Source organism: Aspergillus fumigatus, chromosome 1, assembly GCF_000002655.1.
Source record: "Aspergillus fumigatus Af293 chromosome 1, whole genome shotgun sequence".
NCBI classification, from domain to species: Eukaryota; Fungi; Ascomycota; class Eurotiomycetes; order Eurotiales; family Aspergillaceae; genus Aspergillus; species Aspergillus fumigatus.
This window is the reverse complement of record NC_007194.1, coordinates 575,331-598,535: the sequence shown is the minus strand read 5'-3', so window position 1 is coordinate 598,535 and position 23,205 is coordinate 575,331. Positions and strand designations below refer to the sequence as shown.

Here is a 23,205-nt window from a genome sequence, read left to right as displayed (position 1 = left end):
CCCATTGGCCACCATGACAGTGGACCAAAAAATTATTGCCGGCTGGAAAATAATATAATATGCTCTAAGCACACTGTATACAGGGAGATATTAAATTTTACTCTCGACGAATCTGCCAGTTGACTTGGAAAGGTTTGTCAACGAGGGATCAGCTAGTCACTTTGTGTGTACTGTTATATTCCCAGAAGCTTGGTGATAACTAAGCAGTGACCACAACTTTTTGCCCACCCCCACCGCAGAGTACAGACAGCCTGCATTCAAAAGAATCTTCCGCATAACGCCCCAGATAATCGTTCGTCGCGCATTCAAAGTGGATAGCTGAGCCCTTCAAAATCTACGTTTGCCTCTTGGGCATTGCCCCATCCTTCGCACCCCAAGATCCTTAATAACATTTTGGCCAGCTGTTGTCATGTCTGAAAACGAGCAGCCCCGAGCGACCCCATCACAAGGCCAGAACCGTGGTGGTAACCGACGACGCGGCCGAGGAGGCTTCTCTCATCAAACAGGACAGACAGAAGGCACACAGCGTCCGTCTGATGGCGCTGGGAGGGGTCCACGATCCCGCGGTCAGGGACACAGACGCGGAGGCGGGGGACGCGATAAGCAGAATCGCGGTGCCAACCCAGGTCAAGCCGCTGATGAGAACGTAACGCCGGAGGCTAATGCGGAAACACCCTCGCAGGGCGCTCCAATGGCGGAAGAAGGTGAAGGGAGGCAGGTAGCTGCAGCGGAGACAGACGATGCGGACGATGGCGAGATCTGCTTCATTTGTGCGTCAAACGTCGCACACAGCTCGGTTTCGCCGTGCAATCACCGGACTTGTCACATCTGTGCTTTGAGACTGCGAGCATTGTATAAGAACAAGGCTTGTGCGCATTGCAGGGTACGTTTCGTCATATGGGCTGAATGTTCCACTCCAGTGTCCACTAACGTGTGTGTTTTCTGGCCAGACCGAGTCCAGCTATGTAATTTTCACGGACGATCCGGCAAAACGATATGAGGATTTCACGGATGCGGATTTCTCTCAGAAAGATGATAATCTGGGAATCAAGTACGAGAATAATGACATTTTCGAGGACACTGTATTACTGCTGCGGTACAACTGCCCTGACAGGAGTTGTGATGTGGCTTGCTTGGGTTGGCCTGACCTGCATCGTCACGTCAAGAGCAAGCATGGCAAAGTGATGTGGTATGTACTCAGTTGTTGCGCGCGTTGAGTGATAGAAGAGCTGCTAATGATTATTCAGCGATCTTTGCACTAGGAACAAGAAGGTCTTCACGCATGAGCATGAACTTTTCACTATGGCAGAGTTGCGCAAACACGAGAAGTACGGCGATGATGTGCCAGGTGCCTTGGATCAAAGTGGTTTCAAAGGACATCCCGAATGTGGATTCTGCCGCAAGAGATTCTACGGCGATGACGAACTCTACGCCCACTGTCGTGACCGTCATGAGAGATGCCACATATGCGACCGCCGTTCGGGGAGTCGGCAGCAGCAGTACTACATTGATTACAACGCCCTTGAGGATCATTTTCAGAAGGATCATTTCCTCTGCCTGGACAAAGAGTGTCTAGAGAAGAAATTCGTCGTTTTTGAGTCACAGATGGACCTGAAAGCCCACCAGCTGGAGTGCCACCCCAACGGACTCTCTAAGGATGCGAGACGAGACGCGCGGACGGTAGATCTATCAGACTTTGACCTGAGAGCACCTTATCAGTCCCAGAGACAACGCCGTGGTGCTGGTCGCGGCCGTGATCCGAATGCGGAACCCCTGCCAGTATCAAGCACTCAGCCATTAAGGAGAGATGAGATAGCTTATCAGCGACAGATGGCTATTCAGAGCGCACAGTCTGTTTCTACCCGCAGCTTTGGCGGCCAGCTCACTCGCAATGATACTCAGACTGTTCGCGCGCCAGCCAGGTCTGGCGCTGCAACACCGGTTCGAACACCTCCCGCCGGCCCGCCAGTTGCGGAAATGGAGGCTCTCAATGTCGGGGCTCCGTCTGGGCCTGCCACTCCGCAGGATCAAGCTCGCCGTCTGCGGCACGCTGCTGTGATTGAACGTGCCTCCAACCTCCTCCGGAACGACGCAAGCAAGCTGGCAGACTTTCGTTCCAAAGTCTCTCAATACCGCACGTCGGCACTTTCACCCACCGGGCTCATCGATGCTTTCTTCTCCTTATTCGATACCTCTAGTACTGAACTCGGAAAGCTTATCAAGGAGCTCGCGGAAATTTACGAGGATGAATCCAAGCGCAACGCCTTGCTGAAGGCCTGGAACGATTGGCGCGCGATCAATGAAGACTACCCCGCTCTACCAGGCCCAGGAGGCCAAATCCCAGGCATGTCATCCGGCACAGTAAATGGAAGCGGTGTCGGCGGAAAGCGTGTCCTCCGGCTCAAGTCATCGACAGCACAATCTTCCCGCTCCGTTGTTGGCAGAAGTGGCTCTATCGTCTCGACATCCTCATCCTCATCCACCAACCCCTTCCCGCCTCTCTCTTCCTCTACAGCCCGCTCTGCGCCTAGAGCGACCACAACAAGTTCACCCTGGGCCACAGTGGCCCCTACTCCTGCTCGAACCATGGCCAGCGCCATCAACCCATCTTCCCGTCCCGCACCTACCCCCTCCCGCACCGTGCAGAATACAAATGACTCCGAGGCATTCCCGGCTCTCCCCGCAGCGCCGAAGCCGAACGTGCTTATGGCGGGCCTCACTCGCGGGACAGTTCGATGGGATGACCGACAGCCCCCACCTGTCAATGCTTGGGCATCGTCCACCGGAAGTGGTTCCGCGTCTGTGAACGGGCCTGAGGATGAACACGGGGAGTCGTCGTCAGCTGGAGGGAAAAAAGGCAAAGGCAAAAAAGGCAAGCAGACACTATTCCATTTTGGGTAGAATGCTTGTCTATGTCGATGTCTGAGATTCGTATTCAGGCGATTACATATTGTGTTAGAGGTAATTTTGATAGGTATGCAGTGTTCTGTCAAATAAGAAGGAGCCTTACATAGGAACTAGAGCAATGGAAGCTAGACCTTACGAATCTCATTGTTGCCTTCACGAGTTTGCCAAGTAAGATATGTGAAATGCTATGCGGCTATATATGATACAGAACTCAACATGCAACGTGGCTACCTGTCATATAATTAGTTTCGCTGTGCCCGTGTCTGATCAGAGCCATCATTAGTGCGCTGAGGTCTCATCGTGAGACATTTCCGGTGAAGAGGGATCTGCTACCGACTCCCCAGGAGCCGATGAGATCAGAATGTCAGCTTGTGGTTCATCCCCCGAGGCACATTCAGCACACTCCTAGGAAGACAGTTGTCCAAAGTTATCTTGCGCACTTTCGGCCGGAGCAGTATTTGAATCATAATCGACTTCTTCATTGTTCATCTCAGCGGTCTCATCCTCGATGGCGGCCATACGCAGTACAAAATTGTCCTGCAATTCCTTCAGCCATTCTCGAAGAGCGTCCCCTTCCAATGTTCCGTTGCGCGCTTGTAAGAGCTGCTCTCTCAACGAAAGAAGTAGGTTACGTTTACGTGATAGCATGAGCGCCTTGGACCTGCTATGCCGGCGTTGTGCTATCCTGTTCAACTTCTCCGATACCGTCTGAGCACGTTCAAGCACACCTGGCGGCAGATCCACGAGCTTTGCCACCGCAAGGCCGTAGAATTGCGTTGTGTCTGGTCCTTCTGCGATCTTGTAAAGCATAACCATCTGAGATATGTCCGGCGATATTTCCGCGGCCAGATGGAGACTGACCACGCCGTTGCGCTCCGCCAGGATCAAAGCCAAGTCACGGAAATGCGTAACGAACCAGACGAGGGCGTGGCTTTCGATGAGAGCTTCAGCAATGGCGATGGCGATCGCAAGGCCATCAGTAGTACTTGTGCCCCGGCCGAGTTCGTCTACAATCACAATGCTCCGCGGCTCGATATTACGGAGGATAAACGCCATTTCGCGCATTTCCGCGGCGAAGGTTGAGACATTAGCCTCGAGATCGTCGGATGTAGAGACCCGAGCGAAGAGCTGGTGCATTACCGGAAAGGATGCATATTCTGCTGGGACGAAACAGCCAATCTGGGCCATGATGGTCATCAGTGCAAGTGAGCGGATATAAGTGGATTTTCCGCTCATGTTCGAGCCAGTGATTATCTGGAAACGCGATTGCTGCGTTGCATAAGCGTCATTGGGGATGAACTTCTTCGTATGGATCTTTTCACGAATTGGGTGTCGTCCAGATTTGATGGCAAGGACATCCGTCAATTCAGGCCGGATGTATTCGTTGCAAGTGGCGAGCTCCGCAAAGGCAGCAAGCATATCGAGCATGGCTATAGCTTCGCTCACTTTGAAAAGGACGGATATTTCCGAGCAGACATCGTTGATAAGGCTTTGAATCGTTTGATCACTCATGTTGATGACCTCATTATGCGCGTCCATAATCTTCTGGTTCAGCTTGACGAGGTCAAGGGTCTGGCATTCTATGCGATTTTTCCTGCGGTATATGTTGATGAAGATTCCTGAGAGAGTTTTTACCTCCGAAGCGGACACACTGATATAATACTGACGAGCCGAATCCAACTTGAGGTCTAGAGTGAGGTTGTGCGATTCTGCGTAAGGACAGGTAATTAATATCGACCAGAAGAAAATAGAGCCATTGTAATGTACCTGATACTTTGGCCACAAGGTCCGCGGCATCTACATTTGCTTCTTTATATGTCTGCCGTGCGACATCGAGGAGACTATTGACTCCGGCCTGCAGCGAGGTGGTCGTTAGCTTCTGTCAATGATATACGGACCGCAGCGAGAGTAAAGATACCCTGACGCAGTATATACGCTGATTTCTAAGATCAAGTGGCTTGGTCTGGTACGTTACATGTTCATTCAATGTCTCTTCAATAAGCTGTTCTATTGCTCTGTGGCCTGCTGGACCACATAACTGGCAGGCGTCAGTGGGTCAGCAGACAGTATATATTGGGCCAGGGTATACCTCTCGTATAGTCATGAGAAGGCTACTCTGAGCTGTCGCAAGTGCTTTATATATTGAGTTGATTGATGATACATACGTTTTGAGCATGATGACGTTGTTACCTGATTGCTCCACGTATTGAAAGGTGCGTTTTGTGGGAGCGAGGATGAGCTGCGATGTCAGCCATTGCCTAGTATCTGCAATATAGAGCAAGGGAACTGACAGACGTCAAAACTTTGTCTGCATCGATGAAGCCTTTCAGGGCTATGACGCCCTCATGAGATTAGTGTTTTTTTTCGAGCAGATCAGATCAAACTGGAACGGACCTTGTCTGACAGAGATAAACATATCCTCTTTGGTTGAAAGATCTTCGACGGCGTCGTATCTTGCCAACAACTTCGACTTCTCTGTACATGGCTGCAAAATGTTGGCCCTAAGGAGCCTGGCACCCATTGGAGTCAAAGTTTCATTGAGTAGGCCAAGGAGGCTATCCTCCGATTTTGCATTCTGAAGATTCTGAATCAATTCAAGTGAGACTATGGTTGACAAGTCCATTGACATGGAGCCTTGAGAAGGTTCAAATCTGATTCGCAGAGAATGTGATGTAAATACCCGGTTAAGCTCGAGTTCGATGTACTTTAGCACCTTCTGGAATCAGAGTCATGGCACTTAGTATTTATCAATACAAGTCTTACAGCAGCCAAGCAGCACGATGCAAAGTAGTTTCCTCCAAGAGTGATTTTGATTGTTTCAACATCTTGCGGAAACGCCAGGCGATCCACATGTTCGTGGCCAGCCTTCTCTGACCAATACCTGCGGTCGAGGAACGTGTAAGCAGTATCTGGAATGTTTTCCTGGATGATGTAGAAGAGTTTGGATTCTCTGGCAGAGCTCATGAACAGGATCTCTGTGGGTTCAAAAACAGCGATTTTGGTGACCGTTTTGGCATAGGTCTGACTGTCACAGATCTGGCATAACACTGTTTCGGCTGTTGAAAGATTGACGAATGCAAGCCCAACAGTTGATGATACTCCTCTAGACTCGCTGATTGCACATATGATGTCCTGAGATGCAATACTTGTAGCAGTTGTGGCTGGCCTTGCTGTCCGGGGTCGGTCGCTATCCTGTCTAGAGGTAAGAGCTGTAAAAGAACTAGCATCTCCAAAGGAGGAAACACAGGACAATGATCTCATAATCCTCGCAGAATTAACAACCAACAGAAGACTATCATCAGAAATGCGAGCACAAGAGGTGGAAGAGGAGAATGGCGGATTGTGTACTTCGAACAACTACTGTTGTATACGATAAGGGAAGTTATCCATATCCGGTTTAGCGCAGATATCCACTCCCCGCGATAACGGATCTCGATGAATTTTTTTTCTCTTCGAGGGTCGGTCTTGTTGCTCAAGACAATAACCATACAAATTGCTACTAATAATTCCTTTTTGACAAGATGGCGACTCTTGTCCCCCCTCCGAGCAAGCGCCAAAAGCTGGAGACTGCCGAAAAGACACGACTTCAGCAGGAAGTCGAGAGCATACCGGACAACCTGGGAAGCGTCCGAGTGCAATTCTTTGATCAAGCAACCGGGTCAGCAACTGGGCCTTCAGTCTCCGTTCCGGTGGCTGATGCCAACATTAAGAATCTTGAGACTCTTTTGAATACACTACAAGGCAATGTAGGTACGCAGCGATAATCTACTGCGAAAGAATCTCGAAACTAAAGCTCTGTACGTTGAATCTAGGACGATGACGAACGTGTACCATATCGATTCACCTACCAGTCCGACGACAAAGATGGCCAAACGATCGATATTCAGGCAGACCTGTATCACTCCTTGCTAAAGCCAGGTCTGAAGACTACTGAAGATACCATTCACCTTTATTTCACGCCGCAGGCCGTTTTCCGGGTTAAAGCTGTTTCGCGATGCTCCGCTTCGATCGCCGGACACGGAGAGGCGATTCTTGCGACATCCTTCTCCCCAGTTTCTTCGTCTACCATGGTCTCGGGAAGCGGTGACTCGACAGCGCGGATCTGGGATTGTGACACAGGAACTCCCAAGCATACGCTTAAGGGCCACACCAGCTGGGTTTTGGCTGTGTCCTACTCGCCCAACGGAGCAATGATCGCAACTGGAAGTATGGATAACACTGTGCGACTGTGGGACGCGGCAAAAGGAACAGCTTTAGGAGGACCACTTAAGGGCCATGCAAAGTGGATTACCAGTCTGGCGTGGGAGCCTTATCATACGCAGGAAATTGGCAGGCCTCGATTAGCGTCCGCTTCGAAAGACTCGACGGTCCGCATATGGGATGTGGTTGGAAAAAGGATTGACACTGTCCTCACGGGACACAAGGGCTCGGTCACCTGCGTACGCTGGGGTGGGACAGGGAAGATTTACACTTCTTCCCACGATAGAACGATCAAGATCTGGAACGCACAGAACGGTTCCCTGCTTCAGACATTATCAGCCCACGCGCATCGCGTGAATCACCTGGCGTTGTCAACAGACTTTGCTCTCCGAACAGCTTACCATGACCACACCGGCAAGGTTCCAGGATCGGACACGGAGAAGGTGGCTGTAGCGAAGAAGCGCTTTGAACAAGCCGCCATGGTCAACAATAAGATCGTCGAGAAGCTGGTATCGGCCAGTGACGATTTCACTATGTATCTCTGGGACCCCGAAAACTCTACCAAACCTATCGCGCGGCTGCTAGGTCACCAGAAGGAGGTGAACCATGTCACGTTCTCTCCAGACATGGCCTATATTGCCTCTGCGGGTTTCGACAATCATGTGAAGCTTTGGAATGGACGGGACGGAAAGTAAGTCGTGAGATCGGATGTTTCACCATCATTCAGCGGCTAACCAGGCCATCTAGATTCATCACTACTCTCCGGGGCCATGTAGGCGCTGTATATCAGTGCTGCTTCTCCGCCGATTCTCGCCTGCTCGTGTCATCGTCAAAGGACACCACGTTGAAGGTCTGGAATGTCCGCACAGGCAAACTCGCCATGGACCTGCCGGGACATAAAGACGAAGTCTTCGCCGTTGACTGGAGTCCAGACGGACAGAGAGTGGGCAGTGGAGGAAAGGACAAAGCTGTGCGGATATGGACCAACTAACATAGATTCATCATAGACCCGAACACAGATACCCTATGGCATAAATTTATTATTATATATCACTCTATTACACTCATACATGTCTTGATTCTATCGCACCTAACGCTATGAAAACAACTGGATTGCAGCGCCACCATTCACTCCACTACAGAACCCCTACCAAAAGGATCAAGTATACTGGTACGCAGCAGGCTGCGACGACATGAACGGGATAACCGTCGCCACGAACGGCACACATGCAGTGACATTAACCCCCGGCACAGTCGCATTTTGCAATGCCGCAAACACCCTCCACCTATTGATCGGCACGGGACAAGCCACGAAGTCACGCGCCCCCATGCCTTTGAAATGCCAGGCCCCGCCGGCCTGGGAGAAGGGACCCGTAGACGCGCCGGGAGGGATAGAGGGCGAGTGACCCGGGGTGAAGTGGACGGAACCATCGCCGGTGACGTAGATTCGCTGGCCGCCGGGGACGACGACGTTCTGTCGGCGTCAACGTGGTCAGTATGGAGCTTGGGTTGTCGTCGGCTTCCTGGGCAGGTATCTGGAGTAAGAGACGTACCAAAGAGCTAGCATCGCCATTGAGGACGGTACGGTTACCTGGTGGACAGCCCGACGACAGAGGACAGGTAGAGGCTGTTTGGCCGTTCAGGAAAAAGGTGAGATTGGACGCGGTCATCATGCGATTGTCGACGGGTGTCCCGGGGGCGCTGGCTCTGACCTGGAAGGGGATACCGGCGGTTTGGTTCTCTGCTGCTGTTAATGCAGCGAGGAAGGAGAGTAGCATTAGCCTCATGGCCGGATAGGTGGCTGTCTTCCTGTACAAGCGATTAAGACTGAAGAAGCGCGCTGGTATAAGGTATAGTGAGCAAGGGGATACAGGTGCGGTGGCTGCTAAGGTAGTGTTTATATCCGCTTGCCTCCGTTGAGTAGATTGGTCTGGCTACATTAGACCAACCTCATCATCATGACCACATTCGGATGTAAAATGCTCGTGTCGGTTCGGCAGAGTTGTTGTTGAGTCATGATTCAAGCACAAATATCTTGAAATGTCATGGTGATCTGTGAGCCTCGAGCACCCGAACCAGTCGGCTAAAGTTAAGGCCCATGGAATCTCGTCCTTTGAGTCTTCGATCCCAGAAAGCGACAATGCATGTATGAGTGCCCTGTGCTCTCAGGCAGTGCCGCCTGGCGGTCTCAATGACCTGCAAACGTTTCTATAAACGGAGAACCGACAATCGAATGCGTCGCTTCGCGTCCATCCAATTTTATCTACCTCCTTGAGCAACGTTGCGAACATATCTGCATATTCTCAGCGAACGCAAATATGCGGGCACGTCGGACTTACCCATGGCATCATCATTGCGGCATCGGATCTCAAACCCACAGCCATTATGAAATATGTGAAATATCATCTTACCTCACGGGGTCCCTCCGTCCTATTGACAATGACTTGTCCGGAGAAGGCCGAAAGAAGGATCTAACTCTAAAGGGAAACAGCTGGTCCATGTCGCAATGCATGGCAGCAGTTCATGCAGCTCATAGCTTCGTTGAACTCAAAATGCCCTTTAACTGAACTCCAGTCGCTGATCGCCCGGCAGGTCCCCTTCCTTACTACAATATGTGGTCCAATCAGCACCTGCTTTCCTTAGGGATTTGAATCCGGGGTGTTTCTATGTCTTCTGCGGATATATATACCCTCAGAGTGAGACAACCAAGTACAAAGTTACACGCGATCACCAGCGTGAGCTCCAGGCCTACGGCGAGTATACCAGCAATAAAGCGAAACTTCAATCTATGGATTCTTAGATTTGTCAGGTTCATGGTTGTTTCATAGTACTGTGGTGTGAGATCGGACTGATTTGGTCTTATTCACCTAGCCTGATATGTGCATGGAGACAACCAATCCAGGATATAACGCACTTTCAGAGTTATCGTGTTCTTTCAAAGAAGCGTCATAAAAGCAAAGAAAGGGAATTAGAACACAAGAAAAAGAAAACAAGCAATTTAATCCCTCGCCACCAGCCGATATAGCAATACAAACCCATCCTGTTTGACAAGCAAATTCTTCCGAGAACACCGCATAAGGAACCCAAATTTTACCCCGTTAATGCCAGTAGCAATCTCAAAGGACTCACTTGTTGCGCAGTTTAGCAAAGGAATGACTTCAGCAAGCTTACGCTGTCATCCGCTATTCATAATCATCAGCGTCATCATCACCGTCACCACCACGCCCCCGAGGACCCTTGACACCGTCTTTACGAATAGGTATCTTGATGCCTTGAAGGGCAAAACACTTGCTTAGCTGCGTGCTCTCGATGACGCCGGGGAACTTCTTAGCGGAGAAGACTTGGAACGGCTCGGAGAAGACGGAAGCGAGAACCGGGGCAGAACCGTGATTGATCACAGGCGTGTTGTTTGTGGAGTCGCCAGACTGTGTGCCGACGTTGACGAAACTCATTTTCAGACTATGTTCCCGATTAGTTAGGACAATCATAAGCACAGATGGCTAGAGAAGATGGATGCTCACCGGAAAGTTCCCTCGGTTCGCACACTCAAGTCTTGCAAAATGAACCATACTCCAATCTTGTTATCGGGATCAGTGAGTCTAAAGGCGCTGGCGCTGAGACTTCCGATAAGATTGCGTGTGAACATGCCACCGGGCCCCGCCGGAACTGGCTGTTGCGCAGGCGACATGCCAGCCGGGGGCATCTGACCTCCAGCGTAATAGGGCGGATAGTAGGAAGCCTGTGGATTGGTCCCATATTGGTAGGCCAACTGAGCATTTCCCCCGTAATAATTGTTCATCTGCGGGTATCCGACAGGCTGGCCGTACGGGTTCTGTGTGAAGGCGGGATAAGTAGGAGAAAGATTTTGCGGAGGTGGCGGGTATGATGAGGACATTGCCGTCGATATTGATGGCGACGTGGCTGAGTGTTTGACAAGGTTCACTTCGCTGGTCCCATCTGCATTCCACAGATCGACCGTGAGGACATAAAAGGACGTATCGATCTCACTGGAGTATGCAAGTTAGCAAGCTGACGTCGCATAGAAAGGTGCAAACGTCGACCTACTTGATATCGATCTCTTTTTCAGTCTGTGCATCTCTGACAATCAAGCGGATGCAGGGAGGAGGCGTGATTGGTCTTCGATCCTGATGGAGCAGTCAGAGACACCTTCTGAGGATAAAATGAACCGTCCGAAACTTTTCTACTGACCTTATCGCCAAAGCCACACATGCGAGCTCGAATAGGCTGTTGCACCACCTGGAGAGACCAGATGCGGCCCTCGTGGATGGTCGAAACCGGGGCAAGGTGGTCCGCAGATCGCATCGGACCGGCTGAACCTGGGGTCGGATATGCAGAGGACGGAGGAGGAATGCGATCCATAGAGAGAGGAGGTGGTGGCGGCGGGACTGGATGGGACCTCTCCTCAACGGCGTACATGGTTCGTGAACTCAAGGAACCGAGGACGACACCAGGTATGAAGAGAAGAGAAAGATGTTATTTCTCGTAAGTTATAGAGCGCTGCGTCAAGCGGAAAAAGAGGACAGATATATATGTGACATGCGACGAAGCGGGAGTTCAACGTCACAGTTGAAGCATCGACTGTAGGCCGCAATGAGGGGTGATGCCTCCGCGATCGGAATGAGGACGGTGAAATTGCACTTCAGCACGACCAGCGCGTGAGGCAACGGACTGACGTCGCAAAGCGAGGTGTCCTACAGGATTTGTAAAATATATATAAATATCGCACAAAGCCGACAAAGATTCTATTGTCGTCGGGGCTTCGACTGTAGAATTTCAACCGGATGTTTGTGGTAGAGCCGGTGTTGCAAAAATGTCTCGACGGTCGCAGAGGTGTAGTTTCTGCGAGCGCGAGGTGTAGTTTGAGACGGTAGAAAAAGCGGCAGTGGCAAATTCTGAACGGAAAATATTCGGAAATGACGAGGGTAGTGTTCAGTGAGGTGATTCAAGTTGCAAATCCAGCTCGAAAGCCCCAGGACTGAATAGCTCTTCCGATCCGCAATACTGTTGAATATAGCCAGAGACACAATCAGCCAGCTCGGAATTGGCGCAACGCAGCTGAGAGCTTCCAACGGACGCAGAAGGCGATCGATTCGGGTGAGCCGTAGTGAGAAGCTGTCAAAGTGCGGGAGATTCGCTGAGCCTCCCACGGATCGCTTGAGGACCAAGGGTTCGCCGACACGGTTCAAGGCTGATCCACTAGAAGATGTATGAGCTTCAGAAACAACAATCCGGTCCGTCAACCGCTAACCTTGAATGGGGACTAATGAGGATCGATGCAAGAAGTCGAAAGATCACAACGAAAGGACGATCGTAGGATATGGCGGGGTGAAAGAAGTTGGGGAGTGAGGAGAGACCAAAAACGGACGGTGGAGGGGAAAGAGAGAAGGTCACGGGTATGGGAGATCTAGACTGGAAGGTTGCGCTCGTGCTTTACCACGTTTTCCTTGTCTTGAATTTGCTTCTCACTTTAATGGAGGGCGATTGTAATATTCTGCTCTTGATGACGTGAGCTTAATTGACCAAAGGTGAGTTTATCTGAATTCCAACCAAGACATGCCGGACTCTTGTCAGTGGTCAGTACGGAAGAGTACATACGGAGTCAAAGTAGCTTAGACTACCTATGATTAATATGAGCAACACGGATCAGGAGGTGATCAGCCCGGCGCAGGAACCTCGACCCAGACGGTCGGGTTCCCTCCTCATTCCTCAGGTTAATATTCCATTTATCAGCTTCACATAGCCGTCTCCATATTCCAAGCAACAGTTGACGTATCACTTTTTCCGCTCATCATTCATCTAATATCTAACACTGTCCTGATTTGTCTTCTTCCCCTTATTGAAAGCTTTTTGGGAAAAATGAAACCGCTATTTTCCTTTTCACCAATGCACACTTCGTTGTCGACGCACCCAAGGGCAGACTACCATCATCCAGGTTGTGGGGCCCGCTGAAATCAGAAATATAGCGAGGGGACAGGATGATTTGGCAAGAGTTTACGCCCAACTGCTGCATTCTGCGAGAAGTGGAGTGTCGGATCACCAATCCAACTGACAAGACCGACCGGCTAACTATCCTCCCGTCTGCTGTCCAACGTTGACTGGTGGTCCTCCCAGCTGGGTCGGGCAACTCGGTCTTTTGTACGAATTGAGGAACAGAGAAATAACGAGAGCGGCAGTTTCAGCATTGTCTATCTGTGACTATCTCCAGAGTACGGATTTAGCATCCTAGATACCACGATGCAGAAAGGACCAGTCATGTCCGCATCGGGTTAGCCTGCCGCCGATCGTAACTTGTATGGTCGTTTTCATCATCACCTCCCTGTTCCTATGCAAAAGAGAATCATGATGGCAAGCAGATATCCATCAATTCCGAGCCAATGTGCTGTCGGAGAATATTATTATTCCAATACTCTAAGACCATCAAGCCCGACGTCTGGCTGCAAGATAGACTGCTGGCATCTTCTTTGCGGCCCAAGATGCACCTGTCCTTTTTAGGTCAGATCATCAGCGGATGAATACCCATCAATGTGATATCATGCGGCCATACAAGACACTCTTTTAGAAAGGCGAGCTTGCGTTAGAATATAGCAAATCCCGTACAAGAAATACGGATCATGAAGATCTTCCTCCTTTGTATTTGAGAGTGTTACTAGATGCTGCAAGTGACTGTTTCCGATGGCTAGCTATAGGCTGGTGATATCTCCATTCACATAGGATGTTCATGTCTCATGGTGTAATCCAAGATCACATTGCCCACTTTGTTCTTCTTTGTCATGGATCTCTAGCAGCAGATATCTAGGAGTCTAGCTTTGAGCACGATGAAAGTACTAGAATTCCACTATGCGAAATGCTAATTGATAAGCAGCTGTGGTGGAGAGTGCCGCAGTGATTAGAGGATATAGAAAGTGGTAACATATCTAATCAATTTGGCTACTACCTAGGTACCCTGCTATGTATGTTTCTTGAGTATTACCTATATAATGGGAACAATCAACCGGCTCCTGGAATTCTGCTCATATTCGTCCTATGCTGGACTTGAGACATGGCGGCCTCAGGCCATATACCCTGAAGAGTAGTCCCTTCCCAAGGAAACATCCCATCATGGTCTTAGGCAGCTCCTATTATCAGTGGCTGCTAGATAGCAGTTTATTTGCAGTTAACCACTTCAAAAAAGCAAGCCCTGACCTGAGAGAAGCAATGCGTTTCATCTTTCCAGTGACCATTCACAGAGACATCACCATATGAAGTATTTCCAGCTCTCGACAGAACTTAAGTGGATGCCACGATGACGTACACATTATTGAGTCGAACGCAATGTGCGTCAAGAAGTTTCTCATTTGCCAAAATCAGTATTGACCAATAGTCTGCCCCTGGCAGCCTTTAGGATGAGAAACTCGACGTCTTGTCGGCCCATCTGCTCCACGCTTCTGTGGTCGGCGAGTGCGTCGAGGAGATGTAGGAGGTCTCGGCACATGAGCGCAATACGAGTCTAGCCCAACGACTCGTTAATCAGGGCAGTACCAGCCCAACGCTAAACCTCCGGTCATAGTCTCCCTCCCCCTTCCAGTGAGATTAATTATACCAAGCATTGCTGGCCTTGGTCACTGGTCGAGTTGGTGGTGCCTAGGTTCAGAGAGTCAAATACCGGGAGTGCATCTTATTGGAATGTCATAGAATAACGGGCAAGGCATGCCGACAACTATGGCCCGCCTACAAGGAAAGGCATCGGCAACATGACTACAATGTAAACGGTCAATTTGTAATCGACGACAAGGATTCGTGGCGGGTTGACATTTCCCATACCCACGGTTGTGACGACGAGAAAGGAGTCTGTTGATATATCTCTGACAGATGTTGACTCCCAAGTACCAGGTTTCATAGACCTCAACCTCCAAGGCTGAGTACAAGAATTGGCCGAGCTCAAGTCCCTGTGCAGCCTCGACTAAATATGGTCGCCTTCCGAGCTTATTGGCGCTCTAACTGACCACTACTCGAAGCACAGCCTGGACGAAAACCGGGACTTCTGCTATGCTCGTGTCAAGGAGGCCTATGACCTTTCGAATAAACCGGTGACTCTTTGACCGAGAGGTTATATCGGTTATTTGCTAAGATTTGCTCAGCTCAATTGTCAGCATGGTTAAGTTCTCAGCAATCAAGGTCAAAAGAGACATCTGCTTTTAGGTTTACCTGTTCTGAGTTTAAGGCTCGATGCTCACCACACAAGACATTTCATTTGTATCTTATCACCACAGCTCTTGCAATCCTTCTTGCGAAGAGCGGCAACTCGCGAAGACTCTTCTTGCCCTGACCTCAATGACAACCGATGAAACGGAAGTCGAAGGTTCTCAATGAAGCGGGCTGGGTCAGAAGGAGTTCAGGGCAAGTTAGGTCATCGCTTTTCCTAGAGGGCCACCAATTTAGAAGGCTGGAAACGAAAACGACGTTATATCAGAAAATCCGTGCAGCGAGAGTCACAAGTGATCCAGAAAAATGGCGATGACACATGCGCCGTTTGAAATTCTGTTGTTAACTTTCGCGCATAATATATGCCTCTGGGGTCAAAATCGCTCGTTTGCTTGAATATATGATTGTGAGGCGAGCACTAACGATAAGTCTATTCAACCTTAACTAGAAACTTAGTCCATGATTAGGTTGTTTTTTGTGTGAGATCGGCGTTCATTGGCAGACAGATGCCTCAACAAGGCCTTTTTCACTCTCTTGTCCTGTTGCGCCCATTATCTCTTTCAAGGAAACAAACCTCGAAAGGGGTTTAGTCAACAATAGTCTCAAGAGCCCGTATTAGTCAAAAAGCAAATCCCGCACGACACCGTATTTCTCAGACGCATACTTGGTCAGGATCATTCTTACTACAGATAGTAACTGGTCTGGCCGGCGATGCTCCTTCTGGGAATAGAGAGATTGTCAAATACTGCTCGCAAGGGTCTGAGACTGAGCAACGAGTACAGGCATGTGCCTGTCGACCGGAAAACGGAAACTGTCCTTTGTCCTCCTGAAAAATGTCTCAGGAGGAGCCAGGCGAACACGACAGCTGTAGGAAGATATCACCAATTGTCGTCGCAACTTGGACACTACATGGCGCCACAGACAGTGCATAGAAGACCGTCGCTTTTCCCTTCGGCGAATGCGACCAAATTTCAAGGTTGGTAAGATCCAAACTTAGGTGGCCTTGCAGTTTTAGTTGTCACGAACAACTCAGTATTGGTCACAACAGATCAAGAATGGCAGGGATATGGTGGTCGTGCGTGAAACCATTGATGGAGACACTATATTCATTCAAGTTGGTAGTTGCTGGCCTTATTGGCGCGAGACCTTCCATATGGATTTCAAGATGATATAAACGGATAAACAGCGGTGGAACGTCTGAGGCTTTCATCATACTTCATGGCTCAAAAGCCGTTGCGTGCGCTTTCTGGAAGGTGGTCGAACAGGGGTGCGGAGCGTTTCTGAAGCTAAAGGCGTGCGTTGATGTTGCGGAATGGACTCTGCATACGGACTAATAATCCACCATGTCTAATCTTGGTCGTATGCGAATCAGTAGTTCCTGACATAGTCAAGGTTAGCTCGCTTAGACGTGAGCATACTCAGCACTGAACAGGCGAATCAGTAAGGATTGCGACACCATACTGACAGTGTTGCATTTGTTTAAATGGACAAATTCACAAATTCGCACCCCGCCGTACGCGAACAAGTCAGAGGCTCAATGCACTAAAAACGATGATCCAATGATGGTACAGAGTAGATCACGCAGACCAAGAGTACTAATTACCCGAAAGGGTTAAAGCAAGTTTGGCTCCAAGCTCCGATAAGGATAGCGCCAAAGTGGAGAGCCCGCCGGATTGGTGGTATACTTGGGGTTCTAGGTGCGGCCAGTGGAACAACGAACGAGTGGAGTTGCAGCTGGATTGTCCGAAGAAGGCATGACGAGGAATAGGGATCTATGTGACGATCATCCAATGATATACGAGTCGATAGTCGCGTTAACTAGTAGGAGAGGCATCATGCGTATCATGATTAGATAATGTGTGAACAAATGGACGAGGGAAATTTGTAGGTCTTCGAGGAATCGTTTTAAGGGGCAAATCGGAGGTAGCCGATTGGCGACACAAGATATCCTGCTCCGGTGATCGATATATTCGATAATTATTGTTTAATAGTTCAGTCCGATCTGCAATTCAGCTTTCGCGGGAATCGACTGCATTATTTCTGTTGTGTCTTATCCGTTGTTGCCAGCAAGGGTTCTTGTGGACACAGATCTGTAATGTTGTCAGTCAAAGGTGTCAAAGGGGGATGTACGGAGTAGGTTCCTGAGATTTCTAACCAACTCCTTCCATTCAGGAGTTGTCCACCTCTTTCCTAGTACGGTCAATGTGGTGACTCGCCCTGCAACGGTAAATGTCAACCTCTGCCAGGACTCAGTATTGAGTGCATGATGCATGTATCTGTCCATCCAGGGCCCGAAAAATCCGACCGCAGCCGGTGAAGTGACTTGTACGGTGTAGGGAAGCATTTACTTATTCTGTCACCCAGAGCGTCGCGGGGGAGTATCACTTTTGGTAACTGTTGAGACGGCGATCGATCTCAGACCCACTGAACTGAAAATCCGTTCGTTAGCCTGTTGACAGGGTCTAACTCGTGCTTTTGGCTAAGAAATCAAAATAGATTAAATACCAGACCTCAGCACCGGTGCCTCTGAGGCGTTGATGGGTAGATTCGTGGACATCCCTGACGGTCTTCGGTCACAAGACAATTGTGGAGGCAATCGATTCACCGGAAAATTATATTGAACTCTGGAGCCTCGATCATTAGAGAAGTGTGAGTGGTTCAGACGACAGAGCTGGCTTGCGCGATGCCTCCGACAATAAGTGCTAGGAACTCTCTGCACCGGGGTCATGGCTGTATTCAATGCAGGAGCCGACGGGTCAAGGTATGTGCGATGCGTCATGGCGTTGTTGACTCCGACTTCCAAGACCAATGGTGTTTCTATTCTTGTCGACAACATCGTGTACATGACAATGACAGGGACGCTGAGAGCCTCGGTGCATTGGAAAATGTGTCTGTCCGGACCGGGGTTTTATCTTCCTTTGTTTATGGACCTAATTCATCTTGATTCCTCGTCTTTATTGGTCTTTGCTCAGTTTTAACTGACTCGGACAGTGTGGGAAAGAGCATCCCCGATGTTCTCATTGCATGAAGCGGCATATATTATGCCACTATATGCCGTCCTGGAAATATTCACGCTCTACATCGACACAGAACCGGTCGTCAATGAAAACATTACCATCTATCTCTGTTTTGACTTGCGTCGCTCAGTCGCAGAGTCAGATGAGTCCCACTGGTCCAAACGGTGCCAAAGACAACCTCAACGTCCACGATCTGGAGTTGATGATGCAGTGGTGTACTAAGACATATCGTTCATTGTCTCATAGCAGCAATGTTGAGAGCATCTGGCAGACTGTCATTCCACGTGAGGCTATGCGGCACCCGGCCCTAATGCATGGTATTCTCGCGCTGTCCGCATTGCATCTGGCTTCCTCAACCGGAGGAAGCATGTACGAACGATATATTAAAACGGCGGAGGCCCATAAAGACCTGGCTCTGTCAGGCTTCAGAAAGAGATTCACAAATATCGACCATTCAAACTGCGATGCAGCCTTTGCTTTATGCAGTCTCACGACCATATCCTCGCTGGCCTTTCCTCTGATTGCCGGACAGGGCCAGACAAACACGGCGCTGGATGATATTTGTGTAGCTTTCCAAGTTGCAAGGAACTCCATGAATGTTCTGGTCCAGATCGCCGACCAAGTTAAGAGTGGCGAGTTGAAGCCGTTACTTGAGGAGGACGAAGGGGGCCCCAAGATGCCCGACACTTCGCGGCTCGCAATCATGTCCCTATCGATGACGAACTCACAGCTCGTCAACCGGAACCCGAAGCACGAAAGGGAGATGTTTGAAGCAACAATCAGACAGTTGGGGCAGTCTCTAGAAAAGCTTGCGCAAGGCAGGGAAGCTTCAATCGTGGCGTTCCAGTGGATGCACCACATTCCGCCGAGGTTCATGGACCTAGTGCATGAGCGACATCCGTTCGCCCTGGTCATCCTGGCTCATTATGCCGTGGTCCTCCATTTTATGAGAAGCCGCTGGTGGATGGGTGATTGGGGTGCACGAATCATCCAACAAGTTGGTCAACTGCTGGACTCTCAATGGCGACAATCCATTAGTTGGGTATTGGACGCTACCGGCTGTTATATTGCACCAACTTGACTGCAGCAAGGACTCTGTTGTGCACATGACGATCGCCGTCACCTCGGTCCTAGTTGGTGTCTAAAGACAATGTAACATGCCCAGACCTACGCCGTCGAAGCCCATTCTTGCTGGCAATTTCGACGACAAAACCCACATAGTGATGAGAGTTCAGGGGCCAAGCTCTCAGTCGCGCCACTCAAAGTCGACACTTTGCGACTATTGTGGTGTCATCGGGTCATTCCATAGACCATAGGGAATTGCTCGACATATTTTGCACCTGATGCCTTGTGCTTAGGTTGCGTCCCTCGTGATACCAGTGCCTTAAGAACAAGGAAGACTGATCGCGGCCGTATGTCGTTTACATAGATACCAGCCGATACTGGTTTAATTGCATCCTCAACATATACACGATATGAGCAGCTACTAGGTCTAGCAAAGAAATTCATAGAGAGTTATGTGGAAGCTTTTCTGATTCTGATCGGTAAATAGTGCGAAAAAAGAAACGAAGTATATGATACCTATATTGATAAGTATTCGAGGTTCTATTGGAGCTCGTACTAGCTCCTCCGGTATGCATTAATGCTGAGATAGTCTCAGGCTATATATATATATAGGCAGGAAAAGACCATCCAAAACCCCACCAAATTACCAAGGTAAAGCAGCTAGAGTGAATCCATCCAGTCCTGGGACAACACAATCCAGAAAAACTGCGCTTTGTCATTCAAATTTTGATTTTCAGACCAAGGGTATTATCAGATTACAAGTCAGAAGTGAAAAAGATGGAGAAAGAAGAGAAGTGAAGAAAACGACGACCAAACAGGAAGAGCAAAAATATGCCACCCGAGCAGGATTCAAATTTCAGGACAACCCTGCCCAAATGCAGTTCCCAGTAACTCAGGTGGGACGTCAAGCACCGCCAGCAGCACTTTTCATTTCCCCCAAGTACGAGGCAGGTTCGCTGGGCGTTCTGGGAGGCCAGCTCTTGACAGCATCCCACCTCCCACGTTGAATCCAAAACTGTGAAAACTTCAGGAATAATCTTATAAATAATATATCACCGCGGAGATGATGAGCCAGCGCGCTTCTCACTGGCCAGCTTGACATCCTTCAATCGATCCCTCGATGCGGTCCGAACCCGTTGCAGATTTTCCTCTTCCTGCTCGCGGACCTTCTTCTCTTCCTCGGGAGTCGGAACGTACGCATTCGCAACACCACCTAGAATAATTACCCGTCAGATCACCTATGCCATCAACGCGGGGACGAAAAGAAAAGGCAGAACCTACCCCGTCCCGTATGGTGCGGGGCTTCCTCCACCCGCTGCGGCGGCGATTCTACGTCCTGCAGCTCGCGTGCGATCTCTGGACGCTCGGGATCATACTGGACCATGTTTCCTGAGCCGCCGCGACCGGTTGTGAAGGTATCTTGTTTGATTGTCGGGGTGATGAGATCCTTTGCTGAGGTGGGGTTTGCGGTGGAGTAGATGTTTCCTGGTGAGGGGGTTCAAGGTTAGCTCAACTGGGAAGGATAAGTGCGCTGCAGGGCAGACAATCAATCAGGTCTCTTACCTGCGCCTCCACGGCCGTGAGAAACGTTTCGACCGGTCATTGTGATTGGGATTACCGATTTGCGATCGTGGTTGGGAACAAGCAGCGAGCCACAGTGATGGGGAGCTCTGCGGAATTTAGCGCAGGCGGTCCGTCCTCGGAGACCAAGGGGAAGCAAGAAGGCTTTTATCCGTTGTTGAGGGCTTGGATTGAGTGCTTCAGACGAAAGATGGACTCCTTTAACAAGGAAGAAAAGTTGAAGATTAAAATGACGATATTAAAGCCGTGGCAAAGGTTAGAATTTCGTGCAGGGGTCTGGTGATTACTTTTTTTTTCTTTTTCGCTGGCATGACCGCTTTCAATCTTGCCCTTTGCCCTTTGCGGTTTTCCCCTCAACGGCGGAATTAAGGCATCTACTGGCTTGGCGTCCGTTGGCGTCATCTTTGCTCCTCCTTGTCAATCGAGCTGTTCTTGCACTCAATCCCTTTTCTATCTTCCTCAGGTTGACGGGCTCTCAGCAACTACGAACTACCGAGTACTCAGTACAGCTCCTCTACTACACTTGCTTGGCTCCAAGCCCTAGAGGGCTACTACACGGACGGGCCAAAGGACCTCGGGTCGCTTTTGTGGCTAGCACTGGCTGCTTCTTCGACCCACTGCTGAAATCTCTTTCCTGCGCGTGGGTTCTCTTCCCCGCGATTTTCTGGTCATTCGTAGTCTCATAGTCATGCACCTCCCCACATAGAGTGTCACATCTCCGAGCGTGAGGCCATCACTAAAACCGGCCCTAAAGAGTCCTCGCACTTTGCCTAGAGTGACCGCGTACATGGCCTCTGCCACAACCACACTAAACTGGAGATAACGCTTCACCCGGCTCTCACTCGGGCCCAAAGCCTGGTCTTGCACTACCAGAAGTGATGTTGAACGAAAGGGAAGTCAGGGCACCTTGGGACTGCATTCAGCTTGGAATGGCGTCGTGCCAGGTGCGACGGCTAAGTTAGTTTGTACGTTTGCTAAACTGAACTACTAAATGCTGCCTATCCATATGTCGTCAAAGGATGGTGGAAAGAAAGCGATCCTCTGAGTTCAGTTGTAGCTCCGCATGGTGGGGTAAGTCCCGGGGGCAGCAGGGGTTTCTGGCTCATCCCCTTTTGATCCGGGGCCTAGCTGGAATATTCTGGTGGCAGGCCACGACAATCATCTTCCAGGTATGCTTGGGAGCAAAGCGACTCTGAAACAAGCAGCAAGATCCTCCGTCTTCCACAGAGGAGAGACATTTGGGGAAAGAGCCTTTCCATCCTCCCAACTGGGGCCAGTCGACAGTTGCTCTCTGGGCTATCTCCGAGAGTTTATGGCCAGACCTTGGGATAATATTGCCTGCTGCACTATTACGGCCAATGGCAGTAATTGACTAGCCATCGAGAAGGTCCTAGTAACTGGCTCGCACATATACAGAGTGAGTGACACAGATCATCATGGATGAGAGAGGACAAGGTTCCTTCAAACACGTACCTTTGGGAGCTTCTAGCAAGGAATACTGCTTTTCCTACGGGCGAATTACTCGTTGGTTGATGCCGCGGCGTCACAACCGTTGGCTCATCCGAGTCTCTTTCTAATGGGCGCAAATGTAGCCGGCTTCTCTTAATTTGCGCGTACCAGTTTGCAATTCGAAGCATAGGTGAGGTGCTGACGGTTCTGAAAGCCACGAAGGCATGGGTGGGTACTGTAGTGGCATCTTGCCCATCTGGAAAGCAAATTTTCCGACCCAGAGCACCACTTTGCGAAATTACTTCATGCATCGATCTTTGCGAAGCGTATCCGCTCGTTTAGCTCGCTCATCGCAAGTAGGAAAGTATGCACTCTCGACATTACAGCCCGGACTATGGATTTGCGCAATCTCAACAGCGGCTTCATTTGCCTCAATTCATTGACGAGGCCCATGCTGAACGTTTGAGGTCACAGATACACGAAGAATATCAGAGTGTGCTTCCTGAACTCCTTATTTCTACTTTGAACAGATTCCCTCACAGCTGCCATCTTTATTTTGCAGTTATGCGTCTCATGATTCGTTCGTAATCCGCCAATCATACCACTTAGGGTACTAGAATCAACGTACAGGAAACATTGAGTGAGCGGCAGGGTTTGTTCTTATCTCAGGGGAAAGATTCGGCACCCTTCAAGAAAGGAAATACTCTGATAACACTCCTTGACATCATTTACGTCTTGCGACTTGTGGACAACCTAAAAGCCGCATAAATGTCTGCAGCTCGCC

The 23,205-nt window shown here is 49.8% G+C and overlaps 7 protein-coding genes across 7 annotated transcripts; 3 read left to right on the top strand and 4 right to left on the bottom strand.

Moving 5' to 3' along the window:
* Positions 1 to 25: 25 nt before the first annotated feature.
* On the top strand, positions 26 to 3,066 carry AFUA_1G02010 (E3 ubiquitin-protein ligase HEL2). Its single transcript, XM_744858.2, has 3 exons — positions 26 to 883; positions 951 to 1,189; positions 1,248 to 3,066. The coding sequence occupies exons 1-3, from the start codon at positions 410 to 412 to the stop codon at positions 2,899 to 2,901; spliced, it is 2,367 nt and encodes a 788-aa protein (XP_749951.1). The 5' UTR covers positions 26 to 409; the 3' UTR covers positions 2,902 to 3,066.
* A 246-nt stretch (positions 3,067 to 3,312) lies between these two features.
* Positions 3,313 to 6,198, bottom strand: AFUA_1G02000 (MutS family protein MSH4; the record flags this gene model as incomplete). Its single annotated transcript, XM_077803782.1, has 7 exons — positions 5,671 to 6,198; positions 5,302 to 5,620; positions 5,199 to 5,239; positions 4,997 to 5,146; positions 4,826 to 4,945; positions 4,675 to 4,762; positions 3,313 to 4,616 (listed from the first exon to the last, which is right to left on the bottom strand). Exons 1-7 carry the CDS (start codon positions 6,166 to 6,168, stop codon positions 3,313 to 3,315), a joined length of 2,520 nt encoding a protein of 839 aa, XP_077659955.1. The 5' UTR covers positions 6,169 to 6,198.
* Positions 6,199 to 6,369: 171 nt separating this feature from the next.
* rsa4 (WD40 repeat domain-containing protein) lies at positions 6,370 to 8,262 on the top strand. Its single transcript, XM_744856.2, has 3 exons — positions 6,370 to 6,653; positions 6,720 to 7,798; positions 7,855 to 8,262. Exons 1-3 carry the CDS (start codon positions 6,429 to 6,431, stop codon positions 8,096 to 8,098), a joined length of 1,548 nt encoding a protein of 515 aa, XP_749949.1. The 5' UTR covers positions 6,370 to 6,428; the 3' UTR covers positions 8,099 to 8,262.
* Positions 8,263 to 8,266: 4 nt separating this feature from the next.
* On the bottom strand, positions 8,267 to 9,512 carry AFUA_1G01980 (putative IgE binding protein; the record flags this gene model as incomplete). The annotated part of the gene is made up of 3 exons (XM_744855.2): positions 9,447 to 9,512; positions 8,661 to 9,400; positions 8,267 to 8,581 (listed from the first exon to the last, which is right to left on the bottom strand). Exons 2-3 carry the CDS (start codon positions 8,892 to 8,894, stop codon positions 8,267 to 8,269), a joined length of 549 nt encoding a protein of 182 aa, XP_749948.2. The 5' UTR covers positions 8,895 to 9,400; positions 9,447 to 9,512.
* A 374-nt stretch (positions 9,513 to 9,886) lies between these two features.
* On the bottom strand, positions 9,887 to 13,746 carry velB (velvet factor family protein). Its single transcript, XM_744854.2, has 4 exons — positions 11,317 to 13,746; positions 11,173 to 11,252; positions 10,629 to 11,114; positions 9,887 to 10,566 (listed from the first exon to the last, which is right to left on the bottom strand). Exons 1-4 carry the CDS (start codon positions 11,542 to 11,544, stop codon positions 10,290 to 10,292), a joined length of 1,071 nt encoding a protein of 356 aa, XP_749947.1. The 5' UTR covers positions 11,545 to 13,746; the 3' UTR covers positions 9,887 to 10,289.
* Positions 13,747 to 15,395: 1,649 nt separating this feature from the next.
* On the top strand, positions 15,396 to 19,852 carry AFUA_1G01960 (Zn(II)2Cys6 transcription factor). Its single transcript, XM_744853.2, has 3 exons — positions 15,396 to 17,748; positions 17,806 to 18,070; positions 18,301 to 19,852. The coding sequence occupies exons 2-3, from the start codon at positions 17,993 to 17,995 to the stop codon at positions 19,405 to 19,407; spliced, it is 1,185 nt and encodes a 394-aa protein (XP_749946.2). The 5' UTR covers positions 15,396 to 17,748; positions 17,806 to 17,992; the 3' UTR covers positions 19,408 to 19,852.
* Positions 19,853 to 20,443: 591 nt separating this feature from the next.
* AFUA_1G01950 (DUF3602 domain-containing protein) lies at positions 20,444 to 21,325 on the bottom strand (the record flags this gene model as incomplete). Its single annotated transcript, XM_744852.2, has 3 exons — positions 20,955 to 21,325; positions 20,673 to 20,876; positions 20,444 to 20,604 (listed from the first exon to the last, which is right to left on the bottom strand). Exons 1-3 carry the CDS (start codon positions 20,992 to 20,994, stop codon positions 20,444 to 20,446), a joined length of 405 nt encoding a protein of 134 aa, XP_749945.1. The 5' UTR covers positions 20,995 to 21,325.
* Between the last annotated feature and the right edge of the window lie 1,880 nt (positions 21,326 to 23,205).